The sequence below is a fragment of the Talpa europaea genome, assembly GCF_964194135.1.
Source record: "Talpa europaea genome assembly, chromosome: 10".
Lineage (NCBI taxonomy): Eukaryota > Metazoa > Chordata > Mammalia > Eulipotyphla > Talpidae > Talpa > Talpa europaea.
Genome location: NC_140077.1, coordinates 26,910,859 through 26,930,646, shown reverse-complemented (window position 1 = coordinate 26,930,646; position 19,788 = coordinate 26,910,859). Strand labels below are relative to the sequence as shown.

The 19,788-nt window shown below is 40.9% G+C and overlaps 1 protein-coding gene across 2 annotated transcripts in view; it reads left to right on the top strand.

The window, feature by feature from the left end:
• Positions 1–6,710: 6,710 nt before the first annotated feature.
• HECTD2 (HECT domain E3 ubiquitin protein ligase 2) overlaps positions 6,711–19,788 on the top strand; it is a gene marked incomplete at both ends in the record, with an annotated part of 62,034 nt that continues 48,956 nt past the window's right edge. For both annotated transcript variants that reach the window (XM_084245654.1, XM_084245653.1), the window contains one exon: positions 6,711–6,860. In XM_084245654.1, the coding sequence (XP_084101780.1) occupies positions 6,711–6,860 (150 nt within the window). The remainder of the gene's footprint in view (positions 6,861–19,788) is intronic.

Sequence of the window (19,788 nt, the reverse complement as noted above, 5' to 3'; positions counted from 1 at the left end):
CTAGCCCTCCCCAACTGGTAGCTGCAATTTTATAGTCACATTTCTAGGGTTTGTTGGTTTGGTTTTATTTGTTCCTTTGAAACTCTTACAGCATACAACATGAAGGCCCACCCTCCACTCACCCCCACCTGATGATTTTGCACTTGACAACACTAATCTCTAGGTGAAGTCTGGAAGTCTGCTTTTTAATAAGATACCAAGACAATGTACTGCACACACAAGTTTAAGGATCATTGCACTACATCACAAATGTCTTGGGGTACCTTCATAATTCTTGTGTCCTAAACACCCAGTCCAATGTGTTGCCTACTGTACAGTAAGTGATCGATAATGTTGGCTAGTTAGTGATTGAATTTATTTTACTAACCAAATGAAGGTAACCAGGGAGGCCTCCTCTATCAAAACTTTCAGTGACACAATATCTACAGTGGGTGATAGCTGAGGACACTGTGTACAGACTGACTTTTCTGTTTTTATAGACCAGTGCAGTGGATAAGAGAACCTACAGATATCACTGGGCCATCATTAAGAATCTAGATTTGTCCTTAGACATGAGCATCCTAAAGAGGTTTGTAATTAGCATAATTATGAAACAATCTGAGATGCAAGGTAGTCATGGAACTACTTAACTTGCACCAGCAGCTTCCATATCAATTACATTGATAGCACTTTTTTCCCAAAAGATTTTATGGCTATTTAGTATTCTCACCAAGAAAACTCTTGCACAATGAAAAGAGGGGTCACGGATAAGAAACAATGGTCCACATTCATCAGAATGCATAGGCCCTGCAGCCAGGAACTCCTTGACATTCAGGAAGGCATCCTCATGTTGGCAATACCCATATCACAAGGTGCTTTTCCTGTGGTTGATGATGTGACTCAGCACTTCAGACCTTCTTTGAAGAAAACAGTCACCCCAAGAAGCCTTAATGAACTCCTTTGTTTTTTGAGATTTACCATGCGTGTGCATCTTATGAATGCTAAAATCTCCACCTACATACTAGTACTGGGAATCCCAATTTCACATTTGCCTGCCCTTTGAAAATAAACTCTAATATCTGGTGTGTTTAATAACAATGAATTTACGAAAATCTTTCCAGAACGTCCTCTGTTGCTCTCCCCATCAAAACATGATTGTAACATACTAATATTTGTAGAGACACAAAAAGCAGAATCTCTATGTAGCATTTTAGATTTATTAAAAAGCATCACATTCAGAGCACTTTTCAATATTTTCTCATTTTGCTCCACAACACCAATGCAAGGGCAATTCAAAGACAGAGTGCTCTGGCCAATACCATATAGTTAAATATTGGAAAAACCAGAACTTAAAGTCAATTTTCACTCTTAGTTTTACTCATTCCAGTATCTTGAGTTGAATATAGAGGCAACTTTTCTAACTCTGAAGAACAAAGTTCAAATTTTTTCGAAGGTTATTGCAATTTCTGAACTATTGTGGCCTCTCTATACACCTGTGTGAATAGAGTTTGGAAGAAGCATTCCTGCATGACTGCCCTAAGACAATGACCCACATCACTAGGCAAGCCTGGGGATGCATAGATAGCCATTGACTGAATGTGTGGCCATGGTCTGAGGTGGTCTGGGAATAGCTCAAAAATTACATCAAGCACCTACACAGGAACTCTTCCCTGTATATACTCCCTCCTGTCCCCCATAAAAATTGATTACCCTTTGTCTCCCATGGACCCTATTACTCCTGCTTTTGTTGCATAACCAATCACACTTGCTTGATATTGCTAATAAATAGCAAGAGGGCTGCTTACTGAGCAGTAGGATCTTGCCTTGCAAACATGCTCCACGATTCATCTCTCCGTGTGTCCACAATACAAGAATTAATAGTTGGCCTCCCTGGTGGTGCAAGGGGTTAAAACACAACCTATGAAGCGATCCATAGCTGCTGCAACACTAGTTTGATCCCTGGCCAGGGAGATACCTACATGGCGAAGCAGACCTCTCCTGACTTGCCCACTGCTCCCCTCAGCAGTGTACATCAGTCAATCTGCCTGTTCTGTTCCCCACTCTGTCTCTGGTGAATCCTCTTACCCTCCATACCTCTGGCCTGTATCCCAGTTCTTGTATGCATAAATAAATAAATCTTTTTTAAAAAAGAATTATTAATATGAGACATTTTACTTGATTAGGAAGTCTTCATAATTGAAACAATAGATTAAACTGGTAAAAATGCAACCAACTTACTAGTTTTGGGATCAATTAAGACAAAAAAATGTGTGTGCACACACACGCTGAGTATAACAGGCACAGGTTTAGCTGAAAATATACCAAAAAAGCAATCATCAATTTAAACAAAATAGGGATTTGTCTCATAAAACAAGAAATTCAGACATGGGCAACTCAAAATGGTGTATCAGTGCCATAATTTCTGGAATGCTCCAGATTCCTTCTGTTCTCCCACTATACTGAACTTGGCATTGACATTCATCCTCATACTTGCAGCTTCATGAGCACAAGATTGTAGAACCATATCCACACATCACATTCTCATCTTAGGCAGGACAATGGTAGCAAAAACTTGCTCTAAAATGCTCAGCTTACACCTCATTGGCCAGATTTTGTCATGTGGCCACTTCTAGGAACAAATATGTTCAGAAAAGAAACCATTTTTAATTGTATATGCTGTCATCCCAAATTAAACCAAGGTTCTGTTAGCAAGACCTAAGGAAAGAATGAATAGCAGTTTCTATCATTCTGACATGTTTCAGAGTCTTCAGCAACCTTCAAACATTTATAAGAAGATTCTTTAAGACTCAGATTCAGAGAAATTTGAAATAAGTACATCATGCATGAGATGCTTTGGTTGAGCTATTTGTTATATTGTTGCTTTTGTTTCTCATGAGTAGAAAACAAATGTTAAGGTTAAGATTTAGACCATCTATCAGTATATCTGGGTAAGTCTATTGGGAAAATCTCATAATTCTAAAAAAACTAGTCTATTAAGCAAACCACACACACACACACACACACACACACACACACATATCAATGCATGCAGCCATCTTAATTTTTTTTAATTTTTTTTTTTTAAGATTTATTTGTTTATACAAGCACTAGGTACAGTCAGAAGCATGGCAGGGTGAGAGAATTCACCAGAGTCAGAGCGGAAAGCAGAGCAGGCAGACTGATGAAGTACACTGCTGAGGGGAGCAGCGGGCGCGGCAGGAGAGGTCTATGCGCCATGTGGGCTGCTTGCCTGTTGGCCGGGGATTGAACCGGCACTGAAGATGCTGCGGGCAGCTTTGTAACCCAGCGCTCAACTGCTGCGCCACCAGGGAGGCCCAGCCATCTTAATTTTTAATGCTATTAACATTTTCTTCTAACTAGGTTCATAGTACTCAGTTAAGATGTAGCCAAATGCAGTTTATTTCACCAACAGACACAAAGTTCTGTGAAAACAACACACACACACATATAAAGGAGAAAGCTATCTAGTTTTCTAATCTTGTTGTCAGAGCTCTTCTAGACCTATCTTCATTACTTTGGCGAAACTTTGCTTGCATATGTTCAGAAGAATAAGGTTAAATATAGTAAAGCAAAACAAATTCACTATGTCAGAGCAATACCTTCTATAATTACTAATTATCAACCATTCAAAGGACTTGTAAAATTTACTTTATTGTTCTCTGGATTAGTATTACAGTATATGATGATAATAGAAAGTTATCTATAATTTAGACTTTACATTATCTTGCAATTTGCTTTTTCCTTTTCTGGACACAACCAGTTCTCTACCCTCCCCACACCCCAAACTTCTGTTCCCCATAGATATAATAAAGAATCTCAGGTTTTTCATCTGTACTTAGGAAGATGAATTGTTTTCTTGCCTCAGTTTTTTTTCCCCCAAGGACAGTGAGTTTATACTTGGATGCCATCACTGTTGCATTTCTCACCGACACTTGGTATCACTAAAAAGCATCTTTTCCATCCCTTTGTACAGTTGTCCAGTATGTCTGTATGTTCTGTTCCACAACCCTCTCCCTCCCATCTGGGCTGAAACATGTGGTTGGCAGGTGGGAATGTCTCTCTCAATTCCACCCACGAGTTTCCCTGGAGCCATTACTCTGCAGCTTGCCAATGGTCCCCTTCCCAATCCAACCCCCATTCTAGAGTGCATATACATAAAGGTGGGATAGGATGTGCATTGAGAGCAATATATTTAATGGGAAGAGAAAACATCCATGAGTTACTTATCAGGTATGCTGTGTAACTCACAGGTGAATTAATCAGTGGACTGGTTTATAAATGGATTATCTCTTCTGGTGCAGTAGCAGAAATTAAATTTTGACTTGCCTTGTTTTGCCAATATTTAAGCATTTTGTTCTACTGAATGTGACTACACGTACAGACACACTTTTATTTAGTCTAGCACATGAAAAGAGAAAGCATACGGCATGCAATTCAAGTGGTTTCTCATCCAAGCATTTTTATAGCAAATTACTAAATCTAGTTGAAAACAATAGCAAAGAGGATACTTTCCTCCTCCTAGTATTTGTTCTATCGAGCTAGATTAGAAGCACAGAATATCTTGAAGCTAAAGGCTTCAGTTTACAAAATAACATTTCAGTTGTTTCTGTATCGGGTCAGGAAGTTGATGTACTAAAAGTAGGAAATGACTGTGTGCTTCTTTCTTTTTTTTTTCTTTTTTTTTTTTTCCAAATAGAGGCATGTTTTATTTATTTATTTGTTTGTTTGTTTATACATGCACTGGGTACAGTCAGAAGCGCAGGAGGGTGAGAGAATTCACCAGAGCCAGAGCGGGGAGCAGAGCAGGCAGAAGGACCGAAGTACACTGCTGAGGGGAGCAGCGGGCGGCAGGAGAGGTCTGCGCGCCATGTGGGACCCTCCTCCGGTGGCCGGGGAGCAGCCGGGGATCGAACCGGCGCGGCAGAGGCCGCGGGCAGCTTCGCAACCCAGCGCTCAACCGCTGCGCCACGGGGGAAGCCCTGTGTGCTTCTTTCTATAAGATATTTCAAAGATTGAAATGAATTCAGGAAAAATAGGAAGAAGCAGGAGAATGCTTCAAACTGTCTGTCTACATCATTTCCCTCCAAGGCTAATTAGCACTGAAATACTTTCTGCTCACTGGATGGCACTTAATCCATACCTTTTACTAATTTACATTTAAATATGGGATGACAACCATATTAAAACTAGAGAGTTGCTATAAATGAAAATCAGAATTTATAATTAAAAGGTAATTCTGAATATTAATTACTACCTTCATTACTTTGCTTGCTGCAGACCTGCTGGTTACTAATTCTGGGTTTGAAGAACATGTAACCTCATCTCACGATGCACTGTAACTAGTACCGGTATAATGCTAGTAACTCTGAATTGTGTAAAACAACGGCTAACCCCAAAATCACCTGTAATTTTGTTTTGGAGATATCTTTGGTTCTTGCATTTTGATCTGGGTACCACTGATCAGAAAATTCAAACTCAAGTCCTGTAATAAAGCTACAACCGAAAAATCTAGAGTTGAATGTGGAGAAACCCCCCCCCTTTTTTTTAATAGACGGCACAGCGCATTTTCTCTCCCTTTTCTTAGATCAGCAGGTGTCTTCGCTGCTCCAATAGACTGAGAATAAGCAAAAGGAGGGGGCGATAGGAAAGGAAGTGTCTAAGTGGCTTGGTGGTGGGGTGGGCATGGGGGTGGTGTTCTAAGACCATGATTAAAACTGAAGAGATTCCTCTTCAGCTCTTGCCCATATTTTATAATGATTTGACATTAAGGATTATGCAGCAGAGTTTGGGTCTGTCCATCTGTAACTTACAAAAGGAAAGGAACAAAGGGATAGAGGCAGCAAAGGGAACCAAGAAGAGAACCAAATGCAGGCGCGTGGGGTCGTGAAGCAAGAGGCGGACTTGGCGATCAAAGCGGGGACCCGCGGGCCAGGAGCGGAAAGCGCGGCCCGGTGGCCCGGCCCGGGGGTGGGGAAGGGGCAGCCCACGACCACTCACCCCCCACCCCGTCGCCATGCCCCGCTTTTCCTTTGTAGGTGGGGGCTACCGGGGTGTCTAGAACGGGTCGGTTGACTAAGCAAGGCTGTCCCCGAGGACGCGCCGGCGCAGGCGGACGGTCGGGCAGCGATGGCGGGGCCGCAGCCGCCCAGGGGCCGACGACCTTGTGGGAGCAAAAGGCCCCCAGCCCTGCTCCCGGGGGTCTCGGCGCCCCAGCCAGGGCCGAACGCGCAGGGGCGGCTGCCGCCCCCCGCCCCGGGCCCCACAGGCGCCTTTCGGACCCTCCGCATCCCCGCCCCGCCCCCCGAGGGCCGCCCCGCCAGCCCGGGCCCCGCGCGGGCCCCCACCTCGCCCTCCCCGGCGACCAGCTGCCAAGAACATGGCGGCCCCGCGTCACTCGCGGCGCCCCCTCCGGGCCCCCGGGGTGGGCGCGGGGGGCAGCGGCCGGCGCCCCCGGCCCGCGCCCGCGAGCCCCGCACCCGGCGGGGGCGCCAGGCGGCGGCGGGCGCGAGCGGCGGCGGCGGCCGGGCGCGCGGGGGCGGCCGCCGCGGGGCGGGGCCTCCGGGCCGGTGCGCGGGCCGCGGCGCGGGCGCGGGCGCGGGCGGCGGCGGGGAGCGGCGGCCCAGAGCCCTCTCGCGGTCGCGCCGGCAGCAGCGCCAGCCCCAGCCGCAGCCCGGCCGCCGCCGCCTCGCGCCCGCGTTGCCCGGCCCGACATGAGTGAGGCGGGTCGGGTGCCCTCGCCCGCCGCGCCGCCGGCTGTGGTGGCGCCCGCGCCCGCGCCCGCGCCGGAGGAGAGGAGAGGCCAGGAGCCGGAGCGCGACAAGCTGCCGCCCATCGTGGCGCCCGGCGCCGGCGCCGCTGCGGTAGGTGCCGGGCGGGGGCCGCGGGGCGCCCCGAAGGCGAGAGTCGGGAGGGTGAGCGAGGGCGCCCCGGGACCCGCGGTCCCCCGGGGTGGCGCGGGGCGCTGCACCCAGACGGCCAGTCCTCCGCGGGCATCTGAGTTGCGCCTCGTGGACAGCCGCGATCACTTCTGGAGCTGTACCTTCCCCCCGCGGGAAGTGTTGGGGTGGCCGCCTCCCGGGCTGTTGGCCGTTATTGTCTAGGTTTTTTTTTGGGGGGTGGGGGCGTCTAGGAGCCGGCATTATCTGTTGGATGACGGATAAGGTGGCAGGCAGGCAGGAGTGGGTTTTCCACTGAGGTGCTTCCCTCCAGCCTTTGAGGCGCGGAGGTCCCCCCCCCCAACCTTATTCGCTTTTCTTTCCCTCCCCCCATTCGACTCGAACAGCTTCAGCAGCGAGTTTCTGCTTAACTGTGACCTTTCGGTTGCTGTCAGGGTAGCAGAAGGTACCAGCATCGGGGCTGGTTTTATTTTTCATATGGTACCAACATGTGACGTAAGGTGGGAAGGCTTTTTTAACCTTTCATTTCCACTCAATTTATCTATGCTTGACAGGGATGATTTCCCAGCTGGATTTTTCTAAAGATTATTTAGAGAGCGCTCTCAGGCTTCAAACTACGTATTGCCAGATGATGTAATGGGGCAGTCTCCCTTTCCCTGTTTTTACTGGTAGTTGTGGATTCTGGTTACTTTGGAGCGCACACACACAGACAAAATTTAACCTCTGATCTTGACATTTTTATTGGCATCATATTTAAATACTTCTGGAAAGTTTGCTAAAGTACATTTAAAACCCATGACTTGTCATGCCGCTGTGCGTGACAAAATAGTAAAAGTTTAGAGAACATGATACATTTTGATTCCCACTTGCAGTTCATTTCTTAAACCTCCCTCTTAAATGACTAAGAATTTACTAAAATAGCTCTCTCTTCTTTAAAAGTATTAGTACCAGGGATAATATTTGATTTGGTAGGTTTTTAAAAAATGCCCAAGGTCTGTGTTCACTGGAAATTGTTAGAACAAGCTCTTTATATTAAATCGGTGCAGCAAAGTGCGGAATAAAGTAATACAACAAAAAAGGACAAAAGAAAATGACACACATTTTAAAATACAGCTACAATTGGTTGGTAAGTTGGAGTTAGGAAGGACTGGCAAATGCTTTGAAGGAACTTGTCACCCAAACTGCTTGCAAACCCAGTTCCTGCTTTTAGTAACCTAGACTCTCGAGGCAGACTAGGAAATTTTAAATAGGCAGGTAGTGTTTCCACAGTTCATTTCTAAGCTGATTGTTTAAAACAATTAATGCTGAAACTTACAGAGTTATCTGAGTAAGTTTAGGTCCTCAAGTGAGCACCCTCACTAAAACATTTATCTCAGTGTAATTGGAAAATCAAAGGTTTGGGAAAACTTGTACAAATGGAAAGAAATAGTGTAGACACAGAGCAGCCTGTTATCCGTAACCCTGGGGGCTTTGAAATTCACAGTTTTTCAGATTTTAGAAAGATAATCTGATATATATATATATTACTCACAGTGGAATCCTGACTAGTTGCTCATAGTCAAGCCGTTTAATAACACTGATATATATATGTGTCCACAATAAATGAGGTTAAAAAAACTATAAGTGGTGTGATATCAGTTCAGATCTAGTTGGATGGTTAAAGAATTCAGGTCAGGTACATGTCAAGAGTCAAAAAATATCTTTTGGTTTTAAGAGTTTACATATCTTGGGAATTGTGAATAAGGGGTTTTGGACTTTACTACTCATGAGACAGAAGAATAGAGTTCAAGAAGTTAAAATCTTCTAAAGCCTTGAAAAGATGTAGTCAAATTAGAAGTAGATGAGTAGAAAATCGAGAAAAAAACTGAAGGCAATTTCTAGTGCTTTACAAGGTGTTTCAAAATTGGTTGCATCATTTTGTTTGTTTTGTTTTAATAACATTCAAAATTTATGGCTCTTCTTTTAATTTGACAGAGGTTTATCGTTAACATCAGTGTCTTTGATTCATGACAGGAGGGAAAGGGACTTTTTCTGAGGTTTTGCTGTTAGAAGAACAAGAGAAAGATAAGGAACTTATTGCTCTGTATGGACATGTGGACGAGTGTGTGTGCATGCGTGTGTGTGTGTGTGTGTGTGTGTGTGTGTGTGTGTTTCATCAAAGAGACACCATCAGAGCTGGAATTCTGAGCAGTAGCAATGAAAATCCTAAGCCAGGAAAGAGGATGGAGATTGAGTTATTGAGTTCACCATTAAGTGGAGAAAGCTTTGGTGTTGGGGGCCAGGGAAAGACCACTTGTGGCCTGATTATTATTGGGCCTTCCCAATAGAACTTATGAATTTTGGCTTAGGACCATAATTATCATCCATAACTTTTTTCTTTGAGTCATTTTTGTGATTCTTCCATTTTGCTCCACAGGTTAACAATTCTGTCTTTGTAGAAGGACTTCCGAACTCAATCAGTGTAGCACTACAGTGCTAACTTAAAAAAAAAATCATTGCGTCATAACTTTATTAATATGGAAATAATTTAGAGTGGCAGGCAGCCTACTAAAACATGTAGAAAGCCACATTATGATGACTAGCTTGATGAGATGGGTCTATATCCTAGAAGTTTATTTATTTATTTATTTATTTATTTTAATAGAGGCATGCTTTATTTATTTGTTTGCTGGTTTGTTTGTTTGTTTTGTTTATACATGCACTGGGTACTGTCAGAAGCGCGGGAGGGTGAGAGAATTCACCAGAGCCAGAGCGGGGAGCACAGCAGGCAGAAGGACCGAAGTACACTGCTGAGGGGAGCAGCGGGCGGCAGGAGAGGTCTGCGCGCCATGTGGGACCCTCCTCCGGTGGCCGGGGAGCAGCCGGGGATCGAACCGGCGCCGCAGAGGCCGCGGGCAGCTTCGCAACCCAGCGCTCAACCGCTGCGCCACCGGGTAGGCCCTATATCCTAGAAGTTTAAAGTGCAGGTGTGGGACATAGGGTTCTAGAAAGAACAGTACTAAAGTGATCAATCCTAAGATCACCTAAGTGTGAAGGAAGTCCTTTCTAGTCAGAAAGTACCTAACACAGTGGTGTCAAACCTGACTGACTACAGAGTTATCTTGGTAACATGTTAAAGTCCTGAGTCCTAGGTCCTTAACCCTAGAACACTGGTTTTCAACTTTTGATGCATAAAGCCATCATAGGCCAGGCCCAAATAAAGGTCAGTTAGATCACTTTCTGAAGTAGAGACAAAATAATTTGAAATAGTGTATGGTATGAAGCCTAATGATGAAGCTATTGGATTTACTGAGGTCGATGGATTGGGGTAGAGGAGAATGTGTCAACTGTGAAGAAAGGCCTTGAAGTTAAACGTAAACATTTAAGCTGGCTGCCCATAAAAGGAAGATGGGATTTGGGTGGGCAAAAGGAAGTGGAAAAAGTAATCCAGCAGGGAAAACAATATGAACAAGGCGTTCAGGGAAGAATTAGGGAGTAATAAAGTGAGCCAAATGGGAACATGCTGGGAGCTTGAAGGTAAGTAAGAATTACATGGGGGCTGGAGCCAGATCACTAGGTAGAAAAGTTTGAACGTTTATTTCTATAGTTAGTGGGAAGCCATTAGAATTTCTTAAATAGAAGTAGTCAGATTGGCGGAAAGACAAGGAAGAGGGTGAAAAAAGGAGCTCTGTGATTAGTGCCTGAGCTAATGGATATTGAATAGGTTAGTGACCTCGGGATAATGTGTGAGGGATGGAAGAATACATACAGTGTGGAACCTAAACAGATAGCAGGAAGCAAAGAGAAGATTAATCAGGAAAAAGAATCTAAAATTTCCAGAAAAGGTCTTTCAGAGAAAAATATTTACATAAAAAGACAGTCTAACCAACAGCATCCTAATAAACATTTCCTATGTGTGAACTCACATAAACCCGTCTAGATGTTTGGAACAATCTTAACTGGAAAATCCTGTACCCCTGTGCATTATGTTCTATACAAGAGTGCAATGGGGGGTGGGGGGGGGGAATGCAGACTGTGGTGGTAAAGGTGTCTAAACCAATTTAATAAACCACAGATATTACAAAAATATGTCTCATATAAATGATAGCTGCTGTTTATTTGCAGACCAACTCTGTGCTAAGCCTTTTCCACATCTCTTCCCTCTAGTCAGTTGATGCAACCTGAAACAATCATATACCACCACCTGCAGTTGTGAAGACACCATCATTCCCATTTCACAGAAAAGGAGTCTGCAAGTCAGAGACACTGCCCATGTCTGGCCAAAGGTTAAAATATCTCAAGGATGGGCAGAGATGTTTCTGACTCAAAAACTTGTGCTCTTTCCATGTCCCAGATATTGTGTATCTGTGGTCAGGGGCTTTGTAACCTGTACCTGTAGCAATATTTCTATTTTAGAAAAAGAGGATGTGATCCACAGATAAATTTGTCCTGGAGATAGAACTATTTGTTATCAGAGAGAGAACTATTTTGGGAGAGAAAGATGTGTCCTATAATGTCTAATCATTTGTTTTAATTATGGTATGAATATATTATTAAATTCTATGTACAATAAAGCAATCTCATTAAAGAAAAATAATCTAAGAGTCTTAAGACATAAAAAGGAAGGGCTTTAGCTCTATAAATACATCTCCAGGGTTTCTCTAGTTTTGAGTGGGTTGTAAAGCCTGTTTGTCGGCTTTTTTAAAACTGCAAAAACCATAATGTAGTTGTTTGCTTTTTCTCCCTTTCATAATTAATTGAAGATGTTAGGACACAATTGGAGAAAAGTGATCATGATAGGTTGTGAACCAGGGAATCTCCAAAAGTCAGATGCCATTTATGTAACTGTAACTCCCTTTCTATAAAATGGGAAAAATAGTAACAGAACCCCATTAATAGAGTCATGAAGAACACTGAATTAATATGCACAAAGCACTTAGAGAAGAGCCTTGACAAAGTAAGCAACTCAGTAAATGTTAGATGAATATTATTGCTATTATTACTCTTGCAAACTAACATCTATATCTGAAAAGTTGTTTATAAGCCAATCAGCCCTTTCTGCTACTATTCTGAGATTTTTAATTTCCTTCACAACTTGTATATCACACCTCAGATCCTGTAGATACAGCCTTTAAATCAAACTCATCTCCCTTATCCACCCACTCTGCTCCCCCACCACTGAATTCATGAATTAAGCCTCTGGACTCTTCAGGGCTGGTGTATGCCTGGGTTCATAAGAATTTCTTTTGAAGAGGAAAAGAAATAAGCTTTAGAAAGGGGTACAGTGAATGTTGCCAGAGTAGCAGCTTATTTTGGTATAGTGGTTGGAAATTAATTTGGTTATTTTTAGTTGGAGTTGAGGAAAAGAGTTGAGGAAAAGAGAAAAAGATCAACAGAAGACGAATGAGGAAGTAGGTAGATCTGAGGAAGCTCTGGGAAGCTCTGGTGTCCCTGTTTTTCCCCCTTAATATTATAGTTTATGAATGAAGGATCCTTCTTGCATTAGACTGCTAAGCCTTATGTAAACAACTAGTTGTTCCTAAGTTGCTATTTGTAACTTGGTGAAATTTTAGCAAGCAGTCAAAAAATATTTTGGGGGAATGAATGTAATAAACAAGACTTTCAGAAATTATAGAAATTTTACTAATTCAACTGAATTGAAAAGTCAGACTGAAGTTTGAGCCTTATCATTAAAGAAGCTATATTTTAAATTAACTTGATTATGATAGGATTTTTTAATTAAAGAAAAACAAATTGGTTGAGGAATCGTGACTACATTAAGGCACACATTTTTCTGTATATGTGTTTTACTGCATAAAGATAGCCTATCTGCACTTTCTTCTTTTCCAATATTGTAAAATAAGTGAATAAAATCTTCCAGGTTACCTTGCTTCCCTAATAAATGAACATTGAGTTTTCTCAGCTTCAGGATTAACATTTTAAATATTAAGTAGTGCTGATTTTTATCTATAAGATCAATTGCATTGTGACTGTTTTGGTGTCAAAATTTTGCTTCAAAATCCACATCCTTAGTTCCTAGTTTCCTTTGTAAGATGGGGTTTATATCCCTTAAGGCAATTCCACTTGGGCTACTTAATATGGGAGGGAAGTTCACACCTTGAAAATAGCTAACTTCTCACAAAGGATATAAAGCAGAATTAGCACTTGTTTTATAACCTAGCATCCTAATAGGGAACTGTGAAAAATATATATAAAAAAGAAAAACAAAATATCATTACCAAGTAACAGGACCCAAAATAGTCTTTGTAGAGTCTAAATACAATTTAGACTTCTCATCTCTTATGGCCCTAGCTGTATTTTAGGTCAATTTATTTTAAAAGTTGGTAAGGCAGAATATATTAAATGTTTTTCATTTAACTCAAAACATTTATTCACCAACTTTTGACACAATAACCTTTGCTTAGTATCTCAGAAAGCCACTTACTCTTTTGTAAAAGTTTTCCTATGCAGCATAGGTAGTCCCTGGACTCAGTGAGACTGAGGATATATGCTTTTTATCAGGCTCTCTTAGTATGTTGCCAAAATATTCATCTTTGGATTTGAAAACTAAATTTCATTGAGGTATGTGACCAAAAGTATATATAGATGGCCAGTGTCCCTGTATGCATATCAGAAGTTATCAAAGTAAAAAACTCATTTTATTCATTCAAACATCTTTTATGCTTTGTTGTTAGAGTATTTTATGCCATGTTTATAACTGCTACCTTTCCAGGAAATCCCTACATCCCTTTTTCCTAAGATTTGGGAAAGCATATTTTCATTTTACCTCATTTTTTATACCAAATCTTGAAAATTGTAGTTTACACTTACTAGCTATCTCAGTTTGAACTAGCTCACTTTACGTGCTCAACAACCACATGTTGCCAGGGGGCTATATAAGTGCAAGTTTAGGTGTTATTTTCTTATTCTCCCAGTGATTTTTTTAATTCATTCTTAGTTAATTACTGTTTATCTCTTCAAAATGTGATCTTCCATATCCCTTTAAAGGTCCCTGAGGTCAGAACTGCTTTCATTATTATACTAATAGGTTATTTGCTTTATTCAAGCTCATTTTCTCATCAATGTACAGTGCTGTGTTTTAGAGACTACATGACACATTGATATTGCAGCAAACAGAATGCAAATACAAAAACAGAAGCAAATCTAAGAATACAAATCTCTTCTATTAAATTTGATATTAAAAAAGTAGATTTGCAAAATGTAGAATAACGCCATTCCCACTGAAATTTTTTTTGTTTGGGCAAATATAATTTTCCGTAGAATGTTTATTTAGTAAGAAATGGGTTTGTTATTATTTTAAAAGGAATTAGTACATGCATACAATAATTTTTAAGTGTAAAGGGGGTCCTGAGACCAGAAAGTTTGAGAACTACTACCCTAATGTGTGGTTATCATTAAATATGTTTTATTTAGCATTACAGATGACAAGTATTCTACATAGGTGAATTTTCCAATAGCAAGTGTTATTGGCCATTTTGGAATACCCAAGCATTATTATATGGAGGATTTTCTAAAATATATTATGTACATCTCTTTTCAAATGACTGAACATAAATTTTATAACTTTTCCTGTTATTGAATCCCCTGTGACAGCTACAGCCACAGCTGACAAACTGAAGATCTCTATTACCTTCAAAATATGAATTTGTAATATGCTGTCTCTTAAGTAAATAAAATTTCTGCCATTGTGACCTACTGAAATAGATAACTAGAATACATTACTTTTTACTTGATATAGTTTAAAATGCAAGCATTTCCAGCTTGTTTACTAAGCTCTGGCAGTTTCAGATATGTTATAAATCTTGAGTTTCATAGATATATAAGTTCAACTTAAAATATTTTAATTAAGAAACTAATGTAGTGAGATATGGCTATAAAAAAAGTCGTGATGGGGCCTCCCCGGTGGCACAATGGTTGACCGCTGGGTTGCGAAGCTGCCTGCAGCCTCTGCAGCGCTGGTTTGATCCCCGGCTGCTCCCCGGCCACCAGAGTAGGGTCCCACATGGCGAGCAGACCTCTCCTGCCGCCCGCTGCTCCCCTCAGCAGTGTACTTCGGTCCTTCTGCCTGCTCTGCTCCCCGCTCTGGCTCTGGGGAATTCTCTCACCCTCCCGCACTTCTGATTGTACCCAGTGCTTATATAAATAAAAATAAATAAATCTTAAAAAAAAAAATATTCTTTAAAAAAAAAAAAAAGTCGTGATGGAATATAATCAACAATTATTCTTTTACCAAAAGTTGGTTTAGCAACCCAAATGCCCAAAAATAGATGACTGGATCAAGAAGATGTGGTATATATACACAGAGGAATGCTATTCAACAGTCAAAAAAGATAAAACTCATGCCATTCACAGCAACAAGGATGGAGCTAGAAGGAATTATGCTCAGGAAATAAGTCAGAAGGAAAAAGAAAAAAATCAGATGGTTTCACTTACAGGAGGAATATAGGGGAACCAAATGACAAGTCAGGGGAAAATAGAACAATACAAAACACAACAAAACAAAACAAAACAAAAACAAGCAGACACTTATAAACCAGAGACATCCTGCGGGGGTGGGGGGAGGGAGAAGTACAGGGGACTGTGGTGATGGTGCACAGGTGAAGTGGTGGTGGAAATTCTATGGGGACTACACCTGAGAAAAGAAAGCAAAGATTGTTTAAAAATGAACAATGATGTAAAAGATACATTTTTTTTAAGTTGATTTAGGATCTGAAATAATTCATATTCTAGGGCAAATTTTTTATATTTTTTTAATTTAAAAATAATTTTAAATTTATTTTTTAAATTTTCTTACATCATTGTTCATTTTCATTCAGTATTTGATTTCTCCCTTCATATGTAGTCCCATAACTCTCCCATCACCAGGGGCACCTGTGGCCATCACCATAGTCCCTTAGGCTCTTCCCTTGCCTGTTTTGACACACCCCCAACCCCCACCTCTGCTGTATGCCTCACGTCTGTGGTTTGCCTGCAAGTTTTGCTTTTTCCTGATCCTTTGTTTGGTTTCCCTATATTCCATATCTGGGGCGACTTTTGAGGATAGAGGATGACCAAGAAAATTTTGCCAACATTTTACATGTAATAGAACTTGGTATTCATTACAAAAGCTATCACAGAAAGCCATAAATATCCTTTTTCATAGCATCTGATATAAAAAAAATGTGATAAAGAAATCAGAAATCAAACTAGATGTAGTCTGATTATCAATATATATTGAAATTAGGAACTCATTATTGAAACAAAATTTAATATAAGGGTGACTCTGTTAACAGGTACAGAACAGGAACTCTTACGTATTTTTCTATTTATAATTGTTTGACATTATAGTGCTCGCTTCGGCAGCACATATACTAAAATATAATTGTTTGACATTATAATCTTACATATAATCTGTGTGATTATATAGTCAAAAGACCACTAATATCCTTGATAGGTACCTGCGATATATGATTTTGATTAGTTATGTAATTACTTCATAAGATTTTTCTGCTTATTAAACTTGTGATGCCTCTGCTTAGAAAGTGAATTCTGCTATTTATTATTATGCCGGGTTGAAGTATTTTGAGGTTTTTTCCTTCAGTGAGTTCTTAAAAGTTTTTCTGTCCCTGGGTTCCCTGTTTGTACTTCCCTTCAATCTATAACAGCTGGTTGGGTGTCCTGCTACTATCTATTCTTCAACACATCCAGCCCACTGTTTTCAGGCTGGCCACATTCCAGGACTTCATCTTTAGTGTTCTTCTGCAAGATTCATAGATAACATTTCCAAAACTCCTCAGGAAGCCAGATGTAGGAACTGTGGTAGATCCTATTCTCAGAGGCTTGTAATGTTCCCTGACATTTAATTTAGTCTGAAGTTTGCTGTCATATTAATACCCAATAGCATATTGATTTCATTTTATAATTTTTACTCATTTTGCATTTGTAAAATATGCTGCCCTGTTTTTCTCATGAAAATCTTGTTATTTTTAAGATTTCTTTTGTGAAAGTGAGTATAACTGCTGTTTTTATTAATCTGTAGTGCACTATCAACATAAGAAATTGCCCACATTTAATTTCATGGTATCTCAAGTAAAAAGGATCAAGAGCACGTTTTTTGATTACAAGGAAAAGGGGATTTATTGGAATGATACACATAGATTAGAAACAGGAAGCCAACAGGAACAGAGATTTGACTGCTCTCTCTGTCTGCTGTTCTCTCACTCTCTGCAGTCATTCATTTCCATATTCCCTCACCTAAAAGCCTCCTCTGATTAACAAATGGGAAGCCTCAATGCCCTTTATGGCAGGCACCCTAATGTGTGGTCACCCAGCCTACAGGTGTCTACCTTTCTGTTGAGGGCCTTTCTCTGCGCCAATCCTTTGCTATCCAGCATAAAGAACAGCAGTGCTTATGGGGACCAGAACTGATGCAGTTTAAAAAGGAGTGAACATTGGATTTGGCAACTGTGATAACATGCTCAATGAATCTTCCCTCTAACCTTTATACCCTGACAACCACTGACTTTCCTTAAAGCTCTGGACAGAGCAGTCCCTCCTCACTGCCTTCATTTCCTAACTACACATGCATTTGCCATTCCATTTCATATACTTTCTGCCACTACCATTCCCCTGAATCTGCTGTCCCTGTAGTCCCCAAGTTTTACCCCTAACCATTCTTCATCATTTAATGTTTTGGACCACTTTTTCTCTGGAAACTATCCTGTCTTAGTTTTTAATATATCACCTTCTCTTGGATTTCTTATCTCTATAGCCATTTGTTCTTAATCTTCTGTATCACCTAATATCATACCTGCCATTATTTCCCAATTCTATCCTTATATTCATTTTGCATGATTGATATGTAACAGTAACATAACTACTTTTATCAATTATAAAAATTCCATTATTCTGGCATAGAAGCAAACTTTTACCTATTGAGCATTAGTTCCTTTTCTGGTTACTCACAAATTATATGTTTCTTCAAGTTTTTTTTTTTTACATATTCTTAAATCATATGCATTCCTCTTACAATGAGATATCAAACTATGTCTGTTCTCTTAAAATCTGAAATAAAGCATTTTCCCTTGTACATTTCATGTATTATGTAATTTATAGAAATTTTCTCTGATTGTCATTATATTTCAGACTTGAACCTGAAATAAGTATTAACATTTGCCATTACTTTTACCTAGGCTGCCACTCTTCATCGTTCCCCATTACTGCTGTTTTAGGTCAGACTCCCATTTTTTCCAGTAGGCCTGGTTTAGCTTCTGGTATTACTCCTCATCCATCTATTCCCTACATTGCTGCCAGAGTGATTTTTCTAAACTACTGGTATGATCATGTCACCCATTGATTTTTCCCTAGCCCCTTTAAGACAGAATCTGTACTGCATAGTCTAAAAGCTTCATGATATAGTCTCTACCTACATTTCTAGTTTCATCTTTCTGAGCCATTCTCCCTTTCTGACTGTATACTGTATTCCAACCTCACTGCTCCCTAAGTCCAGTTGTTGCTCAACCTAAAGAGAGCACTGTGACAGTTACCAGGGAAAGAAACACCCTGAGGGGAGAAAAGGGAACCCTTTTACACTGTTGGTGGGAATGTAGACTGGTCCACCCCTATGGAAAACAGTATTGAGGTTTATCAAGTCTTTAAAAATAGATCTACCTTGCGATCATGCAATCCTACTCCTAGGTATCTACATAACAGATGCCGAAACACAGATATAAAGGGATATATGTACTCCTATGTTTACTGCAGCACTATTTACAATAGCCAAGCTATGGAAACAAGCTAAGTGCCCAATGGTGGTAGACTAAGAAACATTGTATATATACACAATGGAATACTACTCAGCTATTAATAAAAATGAAATCTTGCCATTTGCAACAACATGCATAGAACTTGGAGATTGGGTCATGCTAAGCAAAGGCAAGAGAAGAACAATAAATACTGATAATTTTACTCACGTGGAATATAGACAAACAAAACAAAGGAACAGGAAAAACTAGACCAAAATAAATCCTAGAAATCTGACTGTAGAACTGAACCTAGGAGACAGGGTGGGTAGGAAAAGGGGAACAAAGTGCGGGTAGAGGGTCCAGTGGAATATAGTGGAGGTTTATGGGTGCTTTGGTTGTGGACATGGTGTTATCACATACATCTGAAGAATTGTGAACCCATACTGTTGTATCAGGGATGTGCTAATAACATGCTGAGAGAAATGACTTATGTAACAGGTTTGCAAGGCAAGACTCTGCTGCTCAGTGAGCAGCCCTCTTGCTATTTATTAGCAGTATCAAGCAAGCATGATTGATTATGTGACAAGAGCAGGAAATACAGGGTCCAGGGGAGACAAAGGGTAAGGGGAACTGAAGGAGAACATGTCCACATATAAGGAACTGGAGGCTCTGTGCTGACTATACATACAAAAAGGGCTTCCTGTATAAATGGCAGTATGTACTTGATATAATCTCTGAGCTACTCCCAGACCACCTCAGACCATGACCACACAATCACATTAATGGCTACCTATGCGTCCCCAGGCTTGCCTCGTGTTGCGGACCATTGTCTTAGGGCAGTCATGCAGGAATGCTTCTTCCAAAACCTACACATACAGGTGCAAAGAGAGGCCACATTATACCCCAAATTACATACAGGGTTTTTACCACAATAAAAAGAATACAGTAAAAAAATTAAGTTGTTTTTTTTTTTTTTTTTTTTGGTGGGACCCTCACTGGTGGCCGGGGATTGAACTGGCGCTGCAGAGGCTGCGGGCAGCCTCGCAACCCAGCGCTCAACCGCTGCGCCACCAGGGGAGGCCCAAATTAAGTATTTTTAAAAAAAAAACACCCCAAGGGGCCATTAACTAAGCTCATTTTACAAATTTGTTGTTTTTATTAATTACCAT